This window comes from Phascolarctos cinereus, unplaced genomic scaffold (genome assembly GCF_003287225.1).
Source record: "Phascolarctos cinereus isolate Bilbo 61053 unplaced genomic scaffold, phaCin_HiC Scaffold_9;HRSCAF=440, whole genome shotgun sequence".
NCBI classification, from domain to species: domain Eukaryota; kingdom Metazoa; phylum Chordata; class Mammalia; order Diprotodontia; family Phascolarctidae; genus Phascolarctos; species Phascolarctos cinereus.
In genome coordinates, this window is record NW_027556402.1 from 195,991,867 (window position 1) to 196,016,881 (window position 25,015).

Below are 25,015 nucleotides of genomic sequence, written 5' to 3' on the forward strand. Positions count from 1 at the left end.
ACTTAGACAAAAGTTGCTTTATATTGGTTCTCTGTTTTCTTGTGTTTCTCACTCTTCACAGTCAGTAGGCTTGGGAGGTCTGATGTTCTATACATGCCTGTACGTGTTCTCCCCTGGCACATTCGGAGCTCTGAGATAGATCCCTCAAAGCTGAGATTGCCATCCAACTCTGAGGAGGGCATCAGGCTGTTGGTTCCGCCCTTGACTCCGTCCACATCAATGATCCTGTTCACTGGGAGTTCACTGCCAGAGTTCATCCCAGGATATGAGCCGGGGTCATGTCGGGGTGGAAGGGGGATCTGCTCACAGAAGTTTCCAGATTCTTTCATCCTTCCATGGTTTGCTCCTAACAGAAACAAACAAACAAATGAATGAATGAATGAAATGACTGGATGGCTAAATAAATAAATAAATGGATGAGTGAATGAACGAATGAATGAAGATACTTGATGAAAAGGAAATACAAGCCTTAATGACAAGAATGACTGGTTTCTCCATTAAAATCTATCATTCCTTTTCAACGTTACAATAACGATCTCTGAAAGGCTCAGTTTATTAACCTATAAAGTGGGGATAATAAAACCTAGCCTACCTATTTCATGAATGGTTGTAAGTAATATCTTTGTGACAAGAGAATACTTTGTGTATAGAGAAGGTATTATTACTGTTATTATTATTTCAACCAGACCTGTGATTTCATTGGTTTAGAGAACGTTCAACAAGGAAACTCTGCCAGTACAGATGGACACCTGTTCAGTACCTCATGGTTTTAAACAAATGCCTAAGGGCACTGAGAGGTTAAATGATTTAATTGTTTCAATCCCATATCTTATTTTAGTTTCACAACTAATGAATACATGACATGATGACATGGCCAGTATTATCAGAGTTGGAATTTGAACCCAAGTCTTCCTGGCTCCAAGACCAGTATATTACTACACCATGCTGCCTTTCTATCAATCATCATAAATATTATAAGAATCTCCTCCCACAGTTATCCTCTGAGGCTCTCTGATGACATGGGCGTGTGACTTTGTTTCTTCAGGACTGGTCAGCAGCACACAAGTTCTGGGTGGTCCTGCCAAGATGGAAGACTTTGAATGTGGGCCTAGCCACAGTGAAACCATCCTGATGAAGGCAGAGAGGAGAGTCACTAGAGCAGAAATCATTTTCTAAGCCAAAACAACTTCATAAGATTGTCTACAAACACAAAAAGAGATTGTGATCTTCACGAATGGGGAGGATGCCCTCACTGGTAAAATCATAGTGGTGGCAGCAGCAGCAGCAGTAGTAACATCTTAAGTGTGTGTGTGTGTATGTGTGTGTGTGTGTGTGTGTGTGTGTGTGTGTGTGTGTGTGTGTGTGTGTGTTGTGAGGGGGGGCATAAAGATCCCAGGGTCATAAATTAAGAGCTGTCAGGGACTTAAAGGACATCATGTCCAGGCCCTTAATTATACAGATATGGAAACTGAGGCACAGAGAAATTGACTTGCATAGGATCACACAGCTAATGCGTATCTGGGCCAGGATTTGAAATAAGGAGAATAAGCATTTATATAGCATCTACTGTGTGACAGACAGTGTGCTAAGTGCTTATACAAATATAATTATCTTTCTAATTCCAGATACAGTGTTCTCTATAGAAGGCTCTTCATTTATGACCCTGCGATCTTTACAATTTATAAATTCTGATGCTAACTCCTTCATCTACCTGATACAAGACTTTGGACAAGTCACTTAAATTCTTTGTGCCTCAGTTTCTTCATCTATAAAACATGGATAAGTATCCTTGTCCTGATCCCCTAAAGAAGCTACTGTGAAACTAAAATAAGATGTTGGATTGAAACAAGAACCTAATCAAGGTGCTAAGTCCCCCAGGGTGGGAATGGTCAAGGTGAGAGACTCTCAGGTTATTTTAAATGTTAGTTCAAAATTTCTATATCTGGATGTCATAAACACTTTCCCCAAAGTCACTAAAATTGTTGTATGAGAAAGGAAACCTACTATATGTTTAGGGCTCTGTCCTTAGCCTTAGTCTGATACAAAATTAGATAAGGCATGATGCTTGACCTCAAGGGGCTCACCATCTAGTAGTGATAAGACACCAGCGTGCATATTAGCCATAATGTGCAATATTACATGCTAAATTTGGTTTGGTTCACTAAGGCCATATCTAGCTTCCATGCAATACCACAGTTAAGCCTAGCAAGAGCATTCACACATTGTTGTCCTATAACTGAAAGGTGTTTGCTTTTCAGTTTTTTAAATCTGAGAGTTCCTTTGATCTTGAGAATCAGTGGCTCAGCTGCCTCTTTCCTTCCTCTTCCTCTAAGAGAGTCCTACATGTATCTCCAGTTTACACATTTTATTTCCTAGTAGAATATAAGCTCCTTGAGAGGAAAGATTTTTATAAAAATTGTCTTTGTATTCCCAGTGCCTAACAAAGTGCTTAGAATTTAGTAAATCTGTGCTGAATTTAATTAAAAGAGATGGGGTGGAGGGATGACATCTGAGGCATAGGTAACAGAGTGAGCAAAAGCACGGAGGTGGGGAAGGGCAGGATATGTTCAGAGAGTAGTCTAGCTGGCTACAAGTGAAATAAGGCTGGAAAGGGAACTTGCTACAATGACTCTGTTTCTACTGTCTAGTAAGCTGCTGGAATACAAATGGAGCTGAGCAAATTTGAAATAGAAATGGTCCTTCTCTGACCTCTGCCTCCTCTCAATTCCCATGCTATATACTATCCATACCACTTATTGGGCTCTCAGTAGAGAATGCCTACGATGTTGTCCCCCAATACCCGGCTCCTTCTCTCTAAATCATCCCACCCATCCAGTGCCCAAAGCTTCCCCTTCAAAGCCCAGGGGGCAGAAGGACCATCTTTCACTTGTCTTCCCTCATATTAATAATAATAATTAGCAATTTATACAATGCCTAATATGTGCCAGACGTTGTGCTGAGTGCTTTACAATTATTATCTCATTTGGTCCTTACAACGACCAGAGTGGTAGGTGTTATTATTATCCCCATTTTACAATTAAGGAAACTGAGGCAAAGATTAAATGAGTTGGCCAAGGTCATTCAGCTAGTAAGTGTATGAGTTCAGATTTGAACTCAGATATTCCTGACTATAGGCCTGGGGCTCTATCCACTGCATCATGCTTCAGACCATGCAGTAGATGATGTAAGAGAGGGTTTCCATGTGGATTGTACTGCTCAGAGCTCATTTGTCTTCTATGAAATCTCTCTGTCTCTTAATACCTTGATTCAGCCACCTAGCTCAAGGATCTCCCCCTCCAGGAAACTTTCCCTGACCACCACAACACACAGAAGGTGCTCCAGCTGTACTGTTTTTATTGCCCTCAATACAGAGTGCCTAGTGGGGTTATTTATATTTCCATGTGTGTGTTTATCTTAATCTCCTTCTAAGTACCTCAAGGGCAAAGACTATCTGATATTCTTCGCTAAGTCTCTTACCACCACCTCCTTTGCTTTGAGGAGACAGAGTGGATGACTAGGCCTAGTATATAGCAGGAAACTTGGCACTGGGGAACAGTAGAACATAGAAAGAAAATACAATGTCTGAACTGTTCTAGACCGTAGAACATCTGAGGTAAAAGGGACTTTACAAATGTGGAAAGTCAGAGCTGGAAGGGCCCTTCAAATATGTAATGTCAGATTTGGAAGGAACCTTGGAACATGGAATGTCAGATTTGGAAGGGAGTTTAGAACATGAAATGTCAGAGCTGGGAGGGCCCTTTGAACATAGATTTTAGAATGCCTAGTTGAAAATGACTTTGAGCATCGAATATTCTCAATACAACATGGAGTCTTAACATTTTTTGCGTCATGAAGTCCTTTGGTCATCTGGTAAAGCCTACAGACCCCTTCTTATAATAACATTTTAAAATTCATAAAATAAAATTCAGAGAATTACAAAGGAAACTGATCATATTGAAATAATCATTTAAAAAACATTTTTAAAGCACATGGACCCCCAGCTTAAGGACTACAATAGAAGAAACTTTAGAGATCCATAGTTGACTAGATTCTCTATCCAATACTCTTTCCATTCCATTTTTGGGTTTGTTGATAGAATGAAAATATACAATTTCCCCCCACACTTTGGTGTTTATGTTCTTAATATTTCTCTTTTTAAAATGGTAGTGTCATGAGTTTATAGTCTGTTAGAAAATACCACTCCCTGCAACTCAAGTGCTCTGTTGCAGATGACGACTTTGGGATGGGGGAGGACCTGAGCTGGAGACATCACAACTGTCACTGACTGTTCCCATGAGTACTTGCAAGGCCCTAGTGTCCATGCCACTAACCGAGGCTACTTCCCTGGGAACCACAGAAAAGAGATATAACATTGTAGGTATCAAATTGAAACCGGATTCTGCATAGACTCACAAAGAGTTCATCCATCCATCTGACCCATTGGAAATCACTCCCAAACTTCCTTTACACTCAGGCTGTTCTGTTTATTCCTGTATCACTGCAGACGGTTTCAGACTGGCCAGTTTCAATCACCTCAGGCCTTGGAGATGTAAATTAAGTGAGCAGCTTCCCCTCAGAGATGGATTCTCACTTGACTTTCCCTAAGTCAGCACCTATTCACGGGTCCTTCTTTCTACTAAGCTTTGCTGGTATTTGAGCTCCCATGTCTCAGGCTGCTGTTGACAACAACTTATCCAAATATAGGGTCCCAGGAAAATCAGATCATAAATGTTGAGCTATAAAGAATCTAGTCATTTAGTCTAGCTTCCCCATTTGTAAAATGAAGAAACTAAGACCCCAAGAGGATAAGGGATTTGATCAAAGTCATATAGGTTGTTTTTTGTCCTTCATTCTCAAAGAGGACCATGACATCAGGAAGATGATGCCATGATTTGCAAGTGAATTGCATTTAAGTGAGGGAGGGCTATGCAAGGTCACCAGCCTCACTTTCCTCAAGAGCCTTCTGAGTCCAGGGGAAAGACATAGATCAGGACAACTGGAGATGCACCACCCCCCACATAGGTAGTAAATAACAACAGACCTGGATTGAAACCCAGGCTCTGTGATAGCAAAGAATAAGGTATCCCTCCATCAGCTTAGAGAAAAGAGCGCAGAGATCTCCACAATCAGAATGCATAGTTCATGGGAGTTAGACCCAGAAGGGACCTTGGAAATCATCTGTTCCAGCCTCTTCCTTTTACAGATGAGGAAACTGAGACTCAGAGAATTAACTTGTCTAAGATCACCTTGGTAATAAGTGGTAGAGGCAATATTCAAACACAGCTAGGCTGACTCCAAATCCATTGCCCTTTCCTCCTGCGTGATGCTTTCCCTGTGTGAGCCCCCGACACTGTCTCCCTGGCCACACAAACACTCACTGTGCACCCCTTACATTGGCCTCTGTTTCCACAGACCGGTAATTTCCAACATTAGTGCTTATTCATAACCAAGATTTCTTGGTTCTTTTTCTCTGTCAAGTTGAGCAAAGTGCTCTCTCACATAGGGCTGCTTCTGTATCCAATTTTAAACCCAACGCCTGCTCCCACCCCCACGCCTCTTGAACTGTTTTTGAATTCCTGATTTTTTTTAAACAGTTGAAAAAGTTTGTTTTCATGGAGTTATCATCCAAAACCAGGAATTTTCCTTTCCCTCTACACATACACATACACACACACACACACACACACACACACACACACACACACACCCCACCCTTGTGACATCCTCTCACATATATACAATATACATACATACTTAAGTAGAAAGTACAAATTCATACCCACAAACACAAGACTATACAGGAATGCACACTCACACAAATATGCACACACAAAACAGAAATGTGTTCTCACACAAATGAAAAGTAATACACATGTGCAGACACATAGACATACAAATGTATATTCAAACAATACAGATATGTATATAAACATGTATTCTGAGGCATACAAATATAACCATGCAATATAAAACTGCACAGACATAATTACACTATGCAGATATACATTCACACACATATGTACTCATACAATATAAATATATACACACATACAAACACACTACAGCACATACATATTCATACTCTACACAATTATACAGGCAGCTAGGGATACCATAGATAGAGTGTTGGACTTGGAGTCAGGAAGACCTGAGTTGAAATCCTGACTCAAGCACTTACTAGCTGGCCAAGTCACCTAACTCTGTCTGCCTCAATTCCCTCATTTATCAAATGGGAATAAAAATAACACCTACTTCCCACTGTTTTTATTAGGATTAAGAGAGATAACATGTTACGTGCCGTGTAAACTTTAAAATGCCATATAAATGCCTGGCATGGGGCAGGTAGGTGGCACAGTGGATAGAGTACCAGCCCTGGAGTCAGGAGGACCTGAGTTCAAATCTGACCTCAAACACATAACACTCACCAGCTGTGTGACTCTGGGTAAGTCACTTAACCCCAACTGACGCATGCCAAAAATAAATAAATAAATGCCTGGTATTATTATTCTTATTCTTATTCTTATTATTACATGTACTCACACAATACAAGTATATGTGTGTATGACATATACATACATACATATATACACACAGACACACAGACACTCACATGGACACAAAATGTTTCTGTTATACACAATGAGCAACCTAAAATGATCTTTGCTGTGAAATTTGGTTTACAAAGCAAACTTTCTCGAACTAATAAATTCCTAGGAACAAAACAATTGAAAATATTTGAATGCCTTATCTACAGATATAAAGTATTAGTGATTAATCATAGACAGTCAGCCCTGAAGGGTCCTTAAATATAGGTGATTTCATCCAGTGCTCTAAATTTACGGGGGAGGAAACTGAGGTTCAGCAAGGGGGAAACAGCTGTCCAATGTTCCACTCTCCCAACTCCCAAGCAAGCCTGTGCCTCCCAGGTGCTTCTGCCCTGATGTCCAGACACAGTCATCTCATCCAAAAGGGGTTCACTGAGAATATCTGGCAGCAGCAGCCACAGGAAAAGGGAGTCCTTCCTAACAGAAAACTGAGGAATGTATACCCATCCTATGACTTTTTAAAATTTACAGGCAAGTGGGACAAAAAATGCACTCGCGTTGATTCCATCTTTAGAACATCTCTTGTGTATATACCCCCTTCTCTCTGCTGACCACTGCCCACACCCTGGTCCAGGCTCTCATCACCTCCTGCCTGGACAGCTGCAATAGCCTTTAGGGTGGTCTCCCTGCTTCAAGGCTTCAGCCACTCCAACCCATCCTGCAGACAGCTGTCCCAGTGATCTTTCTGAAGAAGGAGTCTCACTACAGCACCACTCTACTCAATAAACTCCAGTAGAGGGGGCAGCTAGGCGGCACAGTGGATAGAGCACCGGCCCTGGATTCAGGAGGACCTGAGTTCAAATCCAGCCTCAGACACATAACACTTACCAGCTATGTGACCCTGGGCAAGTCACTTAAACCCCACTGCCCAACAAAAACAAACAAACAAAGAAATAAAAATAAACTCCAGTAGCTCCCTATCATCTCTGGGACCAACTACAAAATCCTCTGTTTGACTCTGAAGCCCTTCCTACCTTTCCAGTCTTCTTACACCTCCTTCCCTTTCCCATACTCCACAATCCGGTGACACCAGCCTCCTGGCTGTGGCTCACACAAGCCAATCTGACTCCCCATCCCTAAAATCCTCTCCCTCTTGCCCTCTGCCTCCTGGCTTACCTGGCTTCTTTCAATCCTCACCTTCTGCCAGGTCTTTCCCTGTCCTCATTAATGCTACTGCCTTCTCCCTGACATTCCATCAAATTTATCCCACAGACACCTTATTTGGACATAGCTGTCTGCATATTGTCTGCCCCATTAGAATATGAGCTCCTTGAGGGCAGGACTGGTTTTTTTGCCTTTCTTTGTAGGGCCAGTATTTAGTACAGTGCCTGGCACACAGCAGGTGCTTAATAAATGCTTGTTGACTTGAATTGACTTGCACTCAAAAATTCACCTCCTGCAAACTGCTTTGTTCTCACTGCAATATCAGCCATACTAGGTGATTCCACACTAATTCTGCGCCATCCCCCACTCCCTCTCACCAGCTTGAGAGACTTATTCTCAGTAGCTTTTTCACAGACCTAAAGGAAGGACTAAAAATCATTTCTAAGTGTGCACTTTAGGGCCCAGTGATCCACTGTCCTCCTGAATGGAGTGGCAGTAGCATGGACTGGGAAGCTAGGTGGCGCAGTGGGTACAACACCAGGCCTGGAGTCAGGAAGACCTGAGTTCAAATTTGATTTTAGACACCCAGCTGTGTGACCCTGGGCATGTCACTTCATCCTGTTCGCTTCAGTTTCTTCATCTATAAAATGAACTGGAGAAGGAGGGAAACCACTCTAGTACCTTCGCCAAGAAAACCCCAAATGGGGTCACGGAGAATTGGGAATGACTGAAACAGCTCAACACCAACAACAACAGTATGGACTGAGAGTCCAAAGATTTGGGTTTAAAATCCTGACTTCAATTCACTGCAACCCATGTTTCTTAAGTGCCTACTTGTAGCCAAGGCGTTGTGTTAAAGGCTAGAGATTCACAAATACAAATGAAATGACCGACTTCAAGGAGGTTTCATTCTTCTTTTTTTGTGGGGGAGAGGGGATTTGTTTTTTGTTTTTGTTTTTGTTTTTTGGCTAGGCAATGGGGTTAAGTGACTTGCCCAGGGTCACACAGCTAGTAAGTGTCACATGTCTGAGGCCGGATTTGAACTCAGGTACTCCTGACTCCATGGCTGGTATTCTATCCACGGAGCCACCTAGTTACCCCAGGTTTCAGTCTTCTGAGGGACACAGTATGTACACAGATAAGGAAATAAATGTTACATACAAAATAATTCAAAGCAATTTCCAGAGTATCAGGAAGGGCTGCAGGTAGGAAGGGGCTGTGTCTCGCAGGAAGTTGGAACATTCTACAAGGCACTGGTGAGAATGAGAGTGATATAAAATAAGACCGGAAAGGTAGATATGAAGCAATAAGGAGCCATTCCAGATTTTTGAGTAAGGGGGTAACAGGGTCAAATCTATATTTTAGGAATACCAATTTGGCATCTCTGTAGAAGCTGGATTGGAGAAGGGACAGACTGAAAACAGGGAGATCAATTAAGGAGCTGAGATTTCAATAGTCCAGGTCAAAGAGGGAATGTGGGCTTGAATTAGGGGAGATATGCTTTAGAGGTAGAGGTAGAATGGACAAGATTTGATGGTTGATTTGATATGGGGAGCGGAGGAGAACAAGGGGAAAGAAGAGAACGGAGGATAACACCAACATTATGAATCTGGGATATTGGTGTTCTTTATAGAAATGGGAAACTTTGGAGAGAAGGGATGGACTTTGAGAAAAATATATAATGAGTTCCATCTTGGATTTGTTGAGTTGAGATACTTGTGGGACATCCAAGTGGACGTGTCCATCAGGCATTAGTAATGTTGGACTATTTAGGAGAGAAAAGTTAACTATGCAGATTTGGGAGTCCTCAGCATAGAGATTACCTATTCTGGTAATTACCTGCTGTAAGAAGTAGGGAGCTACTGCAGGTCTTCCAGCAGAGAAGTTACATGGTCACGGCTGGGCATCAAGGAGGATTCTGGCAACTCTCTGGAGGAGGGATTGAAGGGAAAGAGCCTGGAGGAAGGGTGGGCTGAAGCTAGATTGTGTGAGATGATGGGTGTAACTCACTACATAAATGTCAGCTATTATTATCATTACACTCACAGGCTGGGACAGTTGGGAAGGCCAGGTGGCTAAGCATGAAGGAAGACATCATAAGATATGGCACACAGTGCTTCAAAATTATAGACTCCTAGCCGTGGAAAGAACTGTAGAGACCATCTAGTTATCTTACAAAGGAGGAAACTGAGGCAAAAGAGGTGAAGTTTGTTCAAGGTCAGGAAACAAGCTAGGGCCTGAGACAGGATTAGTACATAATTGTTGTTGTTGTTCAATGGTTTCAGTTATGGCTGATTCTTTGTGAACCCATTTGGGTTTTTCTTGGCCAAGATATTGAAGTGGTTTGCCAGTTCCTTTTCCAGTTCATTTTACAGATGAGGAAACTGAGGCAAACAGAGTTAAGTGACTAGCTCAAGATCACACAGCTAGGAAGTGTCTGAGGGCACACTTGAACTCAGGTCTTCTTGACTCCAAGCACTCTATTCACTGTGCCATCTAGTTGCCTGCTGGTTACACAGTAGTAAGCTCTTACTAAAAGCTTGTTGATAGATTGACTGACTCTGGACCAAACTGCTCTCCCTCAAGCTAATAGTGTGTCTGACAGAGTAAAGGGTCAAGGGAAGTGGAAGAGGCCTTTGGGTCCCCAGATCCTGGTCATTTCATTTCCCTTTTTGGTTTCTCAACCACAAAGATCTGTGCATCTTACTCTTCTCCCACCCTTCCCAATCTCCACTTTGCAAAGGAGGTCATAACCTCCTCTCCCTGAGCCTGGGTATAGGGAAAAAGCAGGTTTCTAATTCTCTCCTTCACTCTTTTATTAGATAAGGAGATGGCCCTCCTACTTGCCAAGGTCACCCCCTCTACGAGTGCCCTTGATCGTACCTGCTTCTGTCTTCTTTAGAGGATGGTCAATTTTTGTTGGCCAGTCATGTCCAATTCTTTGTGACCTCATTTAGGGTTTTCTTGGCCAAGATACTGGAATGGTTTGCCATTTCCTTCTCTAGTTCATTTTACAGATCAGGTAACTGAGTCAGACCCGGTCAAGTGACTTGCCCAGGGTGACGTAGATAGTATGAACTGAGGCCAATTTGAATACAAAAGAGGATTGTCAATATTCTCTCATTACTCTGTAATCTCACCCTGTCTACTGGCTGCTTCCCTGCTGTTTACATCCCATCCTTAAAAAAACTCTACTTGATTCTATTATCTTACAATTCTAGGCATTCCTGCCATCCAACTCATTAGTACTACTAGCTCTCTATCATGCTGTATCTCCCCTTTCAAGTCAATCCTTGGGATTGAATACTTCTCCTCTCACTCAGTTCTAAGCCTTATGCAATCTGGCTCCTGACATCATCATTCAAATGAGACTGCCCTCTCAAAAATTCCCAGTGATCTTTTAGCTGCTGAATCTAACGGCCTTTAAACAGTCTTTGCAACATTGACACTGTTGGCTGTCCAATTCCTATGTTTTCATGACAGTGCTCTTTCTGATCACTCCTCTTTGGTCTCTTTTTGCTGGGTCTTGATCCATGTCACATCCATGAATAATCCAATTATTAATTAATTCTAATTAATCAATTTTATTACATATTATTTATAATTTTTAAAATCATTATTTATTAATTAATATTTACTAAATTAATTAATTAATTATTGATTAATCCATTAATTACTTTAGGAGATGCTCTAATTAATTAGGGTAACTCCTAAAACTCTATCCTGAGCCCTCTTCTCTTTCCTCTCTTGGAGGAGCTCATCAACTCACATCAGGTTAAATCCTAAACCCTCCCTGAACTACACGGGTGTTCATTCAGCATACTGATGAGGTATAACATCTTTCTAAAGATGTGCCTTCAACCATTCAGCGTGTCACAGGATTTTCTCAGAGGAGCGTCTGTTTGTGAAACTTCTTCCCATGTACGGTGGGTCAAGTTGAGGCATGTGGACAGGAACTGAGCTCACAAGCTGGTCTGAAGCAGACCCACCTACCCACCTACCCCTACCCTGGGGACAAGGGATTTAGGGATCATCAGCCCACTAATGTAAATACTATTTGAGGGGGTGGAGGCTGAGGAGTAGCAGTCCTGGGCAACCTGAGACAGGAATCTATGGCTCAGTTTCAAGGCCTTGGTTTCAACCCCGTCCAGCAGTGCATTCTGTCCTTAGGGGAAAAAAAGGAGTCATTCAACAGTTGCCTTGTTCAACAGGAACAACCAGGCCTAAAACAGGGTGGGGACTGCCTGCTTCTCCTCTTAGTTCAGTAGACAATAGAGAAGGCAGCCTGCTCTGGAGAGACCAGCCCTGAGGGGGCCCCAGGTGGAATTTTTTCCAGCGCCCATGTTGAAGAATTCAGTAAACTCTGCTCTGAGAAGCGGGCCACCTGGATTCTAATCCTGATTTATTATATGACTTTAGTAAGTCACTGTCTCTCTGACCCTCAGTTTCCTCATCTGTCAAATGAGAAGGCTGGCTTCCAATCATAGATTTGGAACTGGAAGGAACCTCAGAGGTGAAAGATAAATAGATAGATAGATAGAGCATTTATTAAGTACTTACTATGTGGCTAGGCACTGTCCCAAAGAATAGGCATACAAATACAATTAGACAGTCTCTCTTTTCAAGGAGCTTACTGAAAATAATGAAGGAAGACAACACAAAAGTGGGTGTTAGAAAGGAGTGGGGGAGAAGAATGGTGGGACTACAGGAAGCGACAGCTCATACACAAATTTCCAGTGGGGTGGAGATGGTTCCTGCCTCTAAGTGATATAATGAATAGAATGCTGGGCCTGAAGTCAGGAAGACCTGAGTTCAAATCCAGCCTCAGATACTTACTAGCTGTGTGACCCTGGGCAAGTCACTTACCCCTGTTTGCCTCAGTTTCCTCATCTGTAAAATGAGCTGGAGAAGGGGATGGCAAACTACTCCACTATCTTCATGAAGAGAACCCCAAATGGGGTCACAAAGAGTCAGACATGACTGAAGTGACTGAACGACAACAGGGATGGTCCAAGGTAAGGAGACTGCAAGAATGTTATCTATCGCAACCCCCTCAGTTAAGGGATGAGAAAATCCAGGCCCAGAAATGTTCAATGAATTGCCCAAGGTCATGTAGTGGTGCTAGTTCCCAATTATTCTGTACTTTTGTTTGTTTACTCATTTGATTTTACAAAGTGGTTTCCTCATTCTATCACCTATATCCTCCTATATAGACATGTCATGTCATGAAGGTGACTCCATGTTCTCAAAGTATCTTCCAGCAGAGCACAGGCTCCAGGACCAGTCCTGTCAAGCTAAAAAGGCTTCAGTGGTGGACTGAATGACTGTATGTCTGTCATCTGTGGAGCAGCTAAGATAAGCTCTGAGAAGCTCATCTCCAAGTTGGCTCCAGGGGAATGCATTTTTCAGCCCCAATCATTCTCAAAGACCCACTCCTAAGTGATGGAGGGGCCACAATCTGCCTTGGTGGAAAGGTATGTCCATGCAGAAGTACTGTCCTGTGAAGAAGGTTGGGAAGTCCTCTGGCCCTTATTTTATAGGGGGGGAACTGAGGACTAGAGAGAGTAAGTGATTGACATAAAATCCTTCATTTGTAACTGAATAAGCTAGGAATCAAACCTAGGTCCAGTGATCTTTCCACTTCCTTTCCATAGGAAAGTCAATTAACAAGCACTAATTAGGTGCTTACCAGGTCCCAGGAACTGTGCTTGAGTGCTAGGAATACAAAGACAAAAACATGTCCACTACCTTCAAAGAGCTCCAATGTAATTACATCCCTTTGTAATGGGAGACACACCAAGCGAATAGCCATGTGCATACAAGATCATACATACAGTGTAAGTAGGAAGTAGCATCTGACAGAAAGCACATGGTTTAAAGAAAGAAAGGAAGGGGAGAAACTAGGAAATGCCTCCAGCAGAATGTGGGATTGGAGCTGAGTCTTGAAGGAAGCTAGGAGGAGGAGGAGGTGAGTGGGAAGAGTATGCCAGGCATGGGGCACAGCAGGTGCAAAGGTACAGAGGTAGGAGTGTTGTGTGTGAGGGGCAGGAAGGCCAGTTTGGCTGGTATGTACAGAGGGGGGTGATATATAATAAGGCCAGAAAGGTTGGCTAGGCCCCAAGTATAAAGGGCTTTCAATGCCAGAAAGAGGGAGCATATAACTGCTTCTACAGGTAATAGGCAACTACTGAAATTTATTCAGTAGGGAACTGACATGGTCCCACCTGGATTTTAGAAAAAGAACCCTGGCCAAAGCAATTTTTCTAAAGCACGGTCTGACGATGTCAGTCCCCTACTGAATGGAAGATGGATTGAATGCAAAGAAACTTGAGGCAGGAGATGAAAAGGGAGGCTCTTGCAATAGTGTAGGCAAGAGGTAATGAAGGCCTAAATCAGGGCGATGGCCATGTTTGTAGACAGAATGGGGAAGGTGGAAAAGATGCTGCAGAGCTAAAAATGGCCTTAATTTAGTAACTAACTAAATATATAGAATAAGGGAGAGTAAAGAGTTGAGGATGACATTGAAGTTGTGAATTCAAGTGACTAAAAGGAGTTTGATACCCTTGACAAAAACAGGACATTTCAAAAGAAGGGTGGATTTTGGGGGGAAAGATACTGAGTTCTCTTTGGACATGCTTTGTTTGAGCTGCCTCTGGGACATTGAGGTGGAAGTGTCCCATAGACAAGACGGTAATGTGGTACTGGAGCTCAGGTCTAAGGCTCCTGGAGATCCAGGAGTCATCGGCAAAAAGATGATCATTAAACTGATAAACCGATGGATGAGATCATCAAGACAGGGAGCATGGAGAAAGAAGTATGCACTCAGGCTAGGGCCTCTGGGTATACCCACAATTAGGGGCAGGATATGGAAGATGAAGCTGAAAAAGACAGTGGGGAGGGTGGAAAAGATGCTGTAGAGCTAAAAATGGCCTTAATTTAGTAACTAACTGAACATATAGAGTAAGAGAGAGTAAAGAGTTGAGGATGACATTGAAGTTGTGAATTCAAGTGACTAAAGGGAGTTTGGTACCCTTGACAAAAACAGGACATTTCAAAAGAAGGGTGGATTTTGGGGGGTAGAGGGCTAAGACAGGGAGGAGAACCAAGAGAGAAGCACAAAATCCAGAGAAGGGTAAGTTGTCTGGGAGGAAAGGGCATCCAGAAGGGTCAATTGCTACAGAAAGGACCCAGAAAAGGTCATAAGAATTGGCAATTAGGAGATTGCCAATGTGACTTGAGAGAGATATCAGTCCTGGTTGAGTAATGAGATCAACTGTCAAGTTGAAGAACGATGAGAGGAGAGGAAGTGGAGACAAGTTTAGGCAGCTTTTTTTCTAGGAGTTTTCCTGAGATAAGGAGAAGAGATATAGGTTGATAGCTCAAAGGGATGGTAGGATCTAGGGAGAGATTTTGGGTTTGTTTGTTTTTTTTAAAGATGGGAGAAATGGGGATGTGTTTATAGGTAGCATGGAAGGAACCAGGGCAAGGGAGAGGGATCCCTTCTAAGAGAGGGATGTGGTTCAATAAAAAGATTAAGAGTGAGAATTGGAAAGCTTAGATTCTAGTCCAAGTGCCTTCACTAATTCACTGTGTGACCATGGACAAGCCATTACTTCTTTCCCTCTGTATGATGAGGCAGGTGGATTCGACAACTTTCAGGGTCACTTTCGAATTCTGACCTCTGATCCACGGTGCCAAAAGAGTCTTCTTACTACTCTTCCAGAAGCATCTTACTGTATGGGTCTATTATAGTAAAAGGTAATGGAGGGTGGGGATTCCCTGCTGAAGGTATTTACTGGCCTGACAGAAACCATAGAGAGATCTGTAATCTTCCCAGGGCTTGTATCTGGGATATGACTAAGATTCTCCCAAAGTACACCAATTCTGACAATAACTAGTCATCAGATAGAAATCAAGCATAAGGCGAGTAAAGTACTTGGCTTGACCATTCAAAGCTGAGAACAGAAAAATACTGAAAAATATGCATCTATATCCTAATGTAATTAAAGTGCTATAAGTTCCTAACTTCTGGTTGTTCATGTAGGGACAAATGACATCATCAGAAAGAAATGAGAAAGCACTGCCCAGAATAATGAGCAAAAAGTAAAAAAAGCAAAAAGACCTTAGGGGCATAGGTGGTGTTTTCACCACTATTGCTGATTGAAGATAGAGGGTTCAGAAGAGAAAGACAAATTTAGGAAATGAACAGATGGCTAAGAAGATGGTGTCTGAGAATGGGATTCAGATTTCTGGACCATAATTTGAAATATATGAATGATGGGTTCTTGGCAAGGGATGGAATGCATCTAACAAGGACTGGTAAAAAAAAAAATTAAGTATTTAACTGGAGTTTTGTGAATCAGATAAAAAGGGCTAAAACTGAAAAGGGAAGGGAGAAGGAAAAGTCAAACCCATATCTTTGGTGCCGTAGTGAGTAGTAGATACAACAGAGGAAGAAGACTAGCAAAAGAGAGGATCAGTAACTCCCAGAGGAGAGCATTCAAAAGGAAGCCAGTAATAAAAATCTATAGCCTCAAATATATGTATTTCAGGGGTCAGCGAACTACGGGACAAATGGTTTTTAAATTTTCAAATGAAGTTTTGTTTTTGTTTTTAAAGATGTAAAAAGCCATCCTTACGAAATATGGAAAAGTGAGGAGCACAATTTGGGGACCAGTGAATGCCTTTATTGCGTGTGTATGTATATGTATAGGTACACGTGTGTGCATGTATATATTTCGTCATTGTTGTTACTTATTTATTAGCGTACATAGTGATTTCCCCTGGTGAAATGTAAGCAACTTGTAGTCAAAGACTACTTTTGTTCTAAACTTTGTATCTCCAATGACTGGTATGTGCTAGCACTAAATCTACAATAGCAATAGAATTGTATCTTTCCTATTAAAAGAAAAATCATGTACCTCAGGTTGTACAAAAGCAGGCAGTGGGCCGGATTTGACCCTTGTATACCTACCCCATTATATAAAAGTGTACAAAGTACAGATAATAAACAGGATGAATTAGAGATCCTAACAATGTAAGGAGGTGAATTTGATCGGATAGCCATCGCTGACATCTTGTGGGATGGTATGTTTTAATTGAGATAAATGTGAAGTTTCATACTTGGTTAGATGATCTTTCAGGGCCGTTTCAGCTCTAAAGTCGATGACACATACATATACATATATGCACGCATGTGTATGTATGAATATATGTATATATATGTATATGTGTGTGTGTGTACACACACACATACACAGACACCTAGCAATGGACAAAGGCGCTCTGTACACAGGAGTTGCTTAATGGATTTTATGGTGGATAAACTTTAGGACCTGGAGTCAGAAAGACCTGTTCAAATCCGGCTTCAGTCACTTACTAGCTGTGTGATCCTGGGCAAATCATTTAACGTCTGTCTGCCTCCACATCCTCATCTGTAAAATGGGGACAATCAGCCCTACCTCCTGGGTTGATATGAGGATAAAATGAGAAAATATTTGTAAGGCACTTTGCAAACCTTAAAGTGCTATAAGTGACAGCTGTTGGTGGTGGTGGTGTGGGTTTTGTTGTTGAATATAGCATTTGTGTGATCACAGCATGTGGTAAGAGCACTGTACTTACCAGAGGTAAAGGACGTGGAGTTGAGGGGGGTTGAGTTTTGACTCTGCCATTAATAATCTATTTATCCTTTGTCTGCTTTGATTCTTTCATTTCTAAAATTGAGATGATGCCTACTTCTAAAACTGCATGTTTTTCCTTAGTGTATTCCCCCCATTCCTCTCCATTTGCCTTGGACATATTCACCCCTCTATGTTCAAATGTAGCTCTTCCACTATTCTACGCTACTTTGAGCTCTTCGGGCCCTTTGGGCTCTTCCTCCTTGAGATCCGAGAGCCCTGACTTCACTGCATCTTGATCCCTCCACACATGTCGTCTCTCCTGATCTTACCTAATTCTGCTCATTGGCAGTTATCATCCCTCTCCAACTCTTCCTAGAGGAGACTCAGTCTGAAGGCTCTGTTTGTAACTCACTCAGTTCTTGGCCCAGGGCTGGGCACACAGAGTCCCTCAGACACTCCTCCTTGAAGGCTATGGAAAGGCCAGCTCCGCCTGTAACATTTATCTCGTGGACAATTCCCTCAGAAAGGCCAGCATCACTTCCCACCACCAGCCACAAGCACATTGAAAGGTTACAAGTGAGTAAGCTTCTGTTACATTTGACTGTTCCCTAAAATTCAAGCTGCTCTTCTTTCCTTCATAGGTGAGAAATGTTAAGTTGCTGGAGATGATTCATTGTTTAAAAGTGGGTTTGGAGAATATCATGTGTTTGTCTGCGGTGCAATGGAAAGAATTGGACTGGCAATCAGGAGACGTGGGTCCATTAATAACCAAGCTATGTGAGATTGGGCAATAATAATAAAAGCTAGCATTTCTATAGTACTTAAAGGCTGATACATTTTTATGCTCACAATAGCCCTATAAGGGGCTATCATTATCTCCTAATATAAGAAAACTGAGGCAGAGTGACTTGCTAGGCCTAAGGGTAGATTTGAATTCAGAGTATTCCTGAATCCACATTCAGTCCTTTATCTATTGTGCCACCTATTTTCCTCTAGTGAGGTTCTGTTCTCTGGGTCCCAGTTTCCTCACCTTGGAACATTCCTTGGCAAGGCCCAAACCCCACTCCGAATTGATAAGTTCTTCCTGAAGCCTCCATTTTGTGGAAGGGCCCAGGCTGGCCTGCCTTTAGTCTCCTCCCAGATCAGTCCCTGATTTTCTAGACTTTAAAACCCTGCTTTCCCATACTGGCCCCCTTTTTAGCTCTTTTTTCTCTGCTGTCTTTCCTCATTAGAAGGTAAGCTCCTTGAGGGCAGGTATTATCTTTTCTTTTTGTGTGTATTTGTATCTTCAACATTTAGCACAGTGCCTGACACATAATAGGTGCTTAATAAATGTTTGTTTCCTTTCTATAAGATAAGGGCCTAGGACTTCAAGGTTTCTAAGGTCCCTTCTAATGTAATATTTTATGTTCTACATTCTATGATCTCTCTTAATTTTATGTTCTATGTTTGTCCTTGGCTATCACATTCTATGTATGTAATTTCCATGGAATTATCTCAGAGACCATGCAGCATCTTGGGTCAGTTGTGTGACCATAATTATTGCTCCATGGATGGGTATTGCATTGTGGGAGAGGTCAGCCCCCTGCATTCTTTCTTTGAGAGCTATAGTTAGGACTCTAACCCAGGATTAGTCAGAAGCTCTCTTTCTTCCTTAGCTGGCTTTCTTAATAAAAGGAAAAACCAAGTCCAGGGACAGCAAATCTAAAGGTAATCCTCAGGGACTCCACAAAGGACTTCTGAAGGGTAGGACTGAAATTTTAGGCAGGAAAAGGGCCTGGCCTCCAACTATCTGAAAAAAGGAGGAAATATGGTGTGGTGCAGCAGAAAGGACTTCAGAGCTGGAGAATACGAGTTCAAATCCTGTCTCTGATGCTTTTAAATAAAATTTCTGAATCACATTCTCCTCTCTGGGACTTCGAGCAAGTCACTTAATCTCCCAGAGCCTCATTTTCCTCATCTGTAAATTGAGGGGGGGTTGGAATTGACGGTCTCTAGAGCTAAGATCCGAAGGAGATGGATGGGTTTCAGGAAATCGTCACTCTTATCTGTAATTGACCAGTCAGCCCCAGATCTAGGCATCCAGCACAGTGCTTGGCCACCATTCAAATATAGGAAGGGTCTAGAACTTCATTAGTGTGAGGAATTCCCAGATGTGGGAATTAAGACTCAGTCAAGCCTAGGGATTTGCTTGAGGCACAGAAACTTACCCTGGGCCACGCAGAGTAGAAGAACCAGAGGCAGAATTTAAACCCAAGCCTTCCTGACTCCAACTCCCTTCACTAGGCCAGGTTGCCTCTGATAATGACAACAACAACAACAACAACAATAATAATGATTTATATAGTACTTTAAGTTTTGTAAAATACTTCTCATATGTTATCTCATTTGACCCCCGTGAGGCATGGGCTATGCTGATCCCCACTTTACAGATGAGGAAACTGATTTGCCCAGGATCACATGGGCTAAGAAACTGTCTGAGGCAGCATTCAAACTCAAGTCTTCCTGATTCCAGGTCCGACTCTCTATGCACTGTGACAGCTAGCTGCTTCCTTGATCAATTGATGTATTTCTACGAAACCCCTCCCTCCCCCCAAAAATCTGCAATCCACACATTTGTAAAATGAATCTATTTTCTGATCAATGATTATTATATTATGTTATATCATATTATATTATATCATAGTATAGAGGAACATATTGTTTTTAATACATAATAAAATATGTAAGAATGCAAGAAATTTTTTGGAACCACTTACTATATTAAGAGAGAATATTATAATTTTCCCATCATATTAATGCCTACTTCTAAATTTGATGCCACTATTATTAAAGTAACTCGAAAAATCTAAAGGAACTATTCCCCTTGATAGGATGGGGAAGTTTGAGGGGCAGGTAAAGCAGTGATAGCAGGCTGACTATTTTCTTCTTTTCTGGACCTGTGATTTCATTTTAGATAATTGTGCACAGCACTGTCTTGCCCAGGGTTTCATAGTTATATGTATTTCAGAGCAGGATTTGAACCCAGGTTTTCCCTTCTCCAAGGTCAGATCCCTAAGCCCTTTGCCACACTGTTTCTCAATACTGATATTCCCATATTGACCTCATTTTCCCAGATGGCTAAGGCCCCGAGGCCTTCTTCCCAGAAACAGAAAATGGGTCCCAATCAACTGAAGGATAAGTCAAACTTGAAGAATTATGAGCTAATTCCTGTTTAGGGGAGTAACTTAGAAGGAATGCGGGTAAACAAGAAATTACTTTAGGTCTAGAAAGTTATGAAATACCAGCTCTGTACTTCACAGAATCCTACTCTGTTAAAGCTAACAAGCATGTAGTCCAACCCTCTCATAAAAAGGAAACTAAAGCCTGGGCTGAAGTCCTACCAGCGCAGAATGTCAGGATTTCTCCTCCTACCGATGAAAGATCTAGATCTGGCTTTATCCCTTCTCAAAGAATACTGTCCTCGCACAAGTAAACAAAACATGAATAATTTTGAGACTTGAGTAGTTTTCTCATCTAGAAAATGAGCAATCAGCCCAAATGATCTCTTAATCTCACCTGCATCTGATGTTCTGTGTTCTCTGTTCTAATGTTCCCAACAGCTTTTATATTCTATGTTCTAAGACCCCTTCCAGCTTTGATGTTCTATGTCCCAAGTTCTACTGCCCCTTCTAGCTCTGACATTCTATATTCCAAGGTCTCTTTAGCTTTGACAGTTGATGTCCTATGTTCTAAGGCTCTTTCAGCTTTGATATTCAATGTCCTATGTTCTAAAGCCCCTTCCAGCTCTGACATTCTACGTTCTGTGTTCTAAGGCTCTTTTCAGCTCTGATATTCTATGCTTTATGTTCTAAGACCCCTTCCAGCTTTGACATCCTATGTCCTAATGTTCTACTGTCTAGCTCTGGCATTGTATCTTCTATGTTCCCCGGCCCCTTCCAGCTTTGACATTCTGTTTCCTGTGTTCTACTTTCCCTTCTAGCTCTGGTATTTTATGTTCTCCTGTCCCTTCCAGCTCTGACATTCTATGTCCTGTGTCCTAAACCTCCTTTCAGCTCTGATATTATATGTTCTGTGTTCTAACATTCCTTCTAGCTCTGACATTTTATGTTCATTATCCTGAAGTCCTTTTCAGGACTAACATAACCGTGAGCTCTGAGATCTGTTCCAGAACACAAACACCTGGCTTTGAATTGCTTTCAAGAATCTACTTGTTTGAAGTAGAGTGGAATTCCCTGCCCATAATCCTGCTTGGCAGAGCTATGTCACTGTAAACAGAGGAAGGAAAATATTTATTTCATTTTTTTCCACCAAGCATACAAGCTGTACCACTGTCAACAATCTAGCACACAATTACCCAGCAGACTGGACCTTTATCCAATAGATAAGTGCATTTTGTTTCATGCCCTCTTTGTAAAACAAAGCCAGAAAAAAAAGGGGGGTGGGGAGGGAGAGACAACAGGCAAACCATGAGTCACAGGAATTCTTCAAAGGGCCAATGTCTGATGCTAGTAACCATCAGGAAGCCTTGTAATTATATTACAGCTTCCACCCAAAGACGGTGGACAGCTTATAAAATGCTTGCTCATTCAATCAACCTAAATGTGGTTCAGTGTTAGGAGTAACAATTTCATTACTCGTACTCAGCAGAGAGTAAAATCAATCAGGATACAACAGTCAATGGCTTCATACAGAGTCTGAACCATGTCTCTTCTCCTGCTCAAAAACCTTCAATGACTCCCTCTTACCTAGAGCAATGGTATCACAAAGAAACAGTCACTAATCCATATTTACAGATCCCTGCATGTTGACTTAGTTTTAAAATCTAACGTTGTCTGCTTTGTTGTATTTTTTTAACAAATACTTCCCAATTACCTTTTAATCTAGTTGAGGAAGCACTTGAGTGTTGCCCAGAATGGTGCCTTCAGCAGGGCCCCAGGTCTGACACTTCTGGTCTATCATAGAACAGACAAACTTCTAGCCTGGCTTTTAAGGCTCTTCACTTCCCACAATCCTACTTTTTAACTTTTGGTGCTGTATCCTCCAGCCAAACTAGGTTCCTCCAGTCTTGACCCACATCGCACACCTCTGCACATTCGCGATGGCTGCCCCCATGGCCAAAATGGATTTCCTTCTCATGTTCACGTGTTGGTTAGAGCAAAGATTTAGAGGTTCTTTTGGCAAGGCCCCCATATCAAGGCAGAATTTATAAAAAGACAAAGTAAATGAAAATTAATTGAGGCAGCTGCAGTTGGCATTTCTTCTCTGGCCCCTCTGCTTAAATACAACCACCCTAGTGTAGCAGAAACAGTGGCAGAAAGAACATGGCTTCAAGGTCCCACTCTGCCCTTATTGGCTTTGTGAACCTGGGCAAGGTGCTTTGAACCTCCTTTTCTTTTAAGCTCTAAGACTTTATTATTCTTTTTTCCCCCCTTCAAATCCTCACCACCACCACAAGAAGGCAAGAAAAATAAATCCTTGAACCCCCTCAGAAATTCCCGTTATCCAAATTTATCACCCAGTCCAGATCCTGGTGGTTGCTTCCTTACTTCTTCAGTGAATTCAGAGGCTGGCTCACAGATCTTCCCTAGTCCCCAACTCCTTCCCTCAGATTAGTGACCTTCAACATACATACTGATGTGCTCTCATATACCCTAACATCCCACTCCTCATTCTACCCATTTCTGGTCTCCTCCTCCACTCCACCTCAGCTGCAGAGAGAGATGGGCCTGCCCTTGACTTTATGATCACCCACAGGCATTCCACAAACCTTAATATCCTTTATCTGACCATAATCTTTCATCATGCCATCATTCCCCTCTATCCCTCTGGTCGTCCCCTGCCATTAGCTCCTGTACTGGCTGCATCCCTTTTCTCTCTACTCACACACTCTGGCTTGGACCATTACAACAGCCTTCTAATTGGTCTTCCCATCCCATATCTCTACCCGTTCCAGTTTATCCTCCACTCAACCACCAGTGATCTTCCTAAAGTGCTCCTGACCTTATCACCTTTCAGGCCCTACTCAATGAGCTTCAATGGCTCATTAGCTTAAGGATCAAACTTAAGTCCCCTGTTTGGTCTTCAAGCTCTTCCTAATCTGGCCCTTTCCTACTTTTCCACTCTTCTTATGCTCTACTCCTCTTAGCGTACGCTACCATCTTACCATACTGGCCTATCTGCTATTTCTCCCACCTCCCTGCCTTTGCCCTGGTTGGCCCCAAGTTTGGAATGCTCAGCCCACTCACTTGTAGTTTTCTTAGCTTCTTTCAAGATTGAGCTCATATTCAACCCTTTGTAGAGAGCCTTTCCTGAGGTATTCCTGCCCCACACCTGCTAGGGCCTTCTCTAAGATCACCCTTTCATCTACTCTGTATATATCTTACATGTTCCTATTTTCATGCTTATCTCCCCTACTGGAAAGTGTTGAGGTCAAGGACCATTTTTACTTTTTCTTTGTATCCCCAGAACATAGCATAATGCCAGGCACATAGTAGGTACTTAATAAATGCTTGCTGACTAACTTTGACCTCTCTGTGCCTCAATTTCCCCATTTATAAAATGAGGATGCTGAACAGGCTGAGCTCTACGGTACCTTCCAGCTTAGATTTTCTGATCTCATTTGGCCTCCAACTTTCATCATTCCTTGAAGATTAAAAAGTTCTAGTAAGAAGCTCTTTGCTATTAATAAGCAAGGAAGCCATTCTCCATAAAAGCTCTCTGGTCTCTGTAATATAATCATCCCTGCTTCTAATAAAGTCTTTCATCTAAGTCTCTTAAAATTTCTCACAAGAAAAAGGTTTATAGGTAAGGAGACAAAGCCACAGAGTAGGGAAACAGGATTTGCTATTGGTTGAAGTTTTGACTCACACAAGCACCCGGTCCCCTTAGACTTTAAATTTTATCTCTGCCGTTGGCTGCAGGGTTAGAAATCTTGAGAAATGTTTAGTGCTATCTAGCCAAAGAAAAAGGAATATTTTACTTACTGATACCATAAAAATCTCCCTACATAAACAGAACAGAATCTTAGAACATGAGAGATTTGAAGGGGCCCTAAAATGTGATTTTCATTGTGTTCACTCCCACAACTTCAATTGCTCTCTCTGTGTGTCTCACCACTCTTCTAAGGTCCAGCTGCCTGCAGGACATCTCCACCTGGATGTCCTGAGAGAACCTCAAACTCAGCAAATCCCAGATGGAGTTAATTCTCCACCTTCCACCCCCTTCCTTCCTTCTACAGTCGGGGATTCCGATTGAGGCACAACCACCCTCTGCCTCCTGTGCTATTATAACCTTGGAATTCTCTTTGGCTTTTGAGATGACTGGCTCTCCCAATGATCACAATCAAACAGTTATCAAGCCCTGTTAATTCTATTATAATCTTTACTTTTTATTGCTTCATTGTCACCCATCCAGACTATAACAAAACCTCCTAGTAAGTCTGATTACTTCCATTCTTCCCACACTTGAATTCATTCTTTATGCTGATACCAAAATAATTTTTCTCTTGAATCGTTCTGGTTTTGTCATTCTGCTCAAAAATCTTCAATGGCTCCCTATCACTATCAAAAGCCTTCCACATTTTGGCACAGTCCTACTTTTCTACCTTTATGTCATACTACTCTATCACTCTGACAGAGGAACATACAATGTATTTTCACATCACCATGCTTTTGCATGTGTTTG

General features: G+C 42.0%; 1 protein-coding gene across 3 annotated transcripts in view; it reads right to left on the minus strand.

Moving 5' to 3' along the window:
- Window positions 1-25,015, minus strand: part of RGS12 (regulator of G protein signaling 12) — a 244,785-nt gene continuing 219,770 nt past the window's right edge. For all 3 annotated transcript variants that reach the window (XM_078148696.1, XM_020992154.2, XM_020992159.2), the window contains one exon: window positions 1-346. In XM_078148696.1, coding sequence (XP_078004822.1) covers window positions 3-346 — 344 coding nt within the window. In that variant the 3' untranslated portion in view covers window positions 1-2. The remainder of the gene's footprint in view (window positions 347-25,015) is intronic.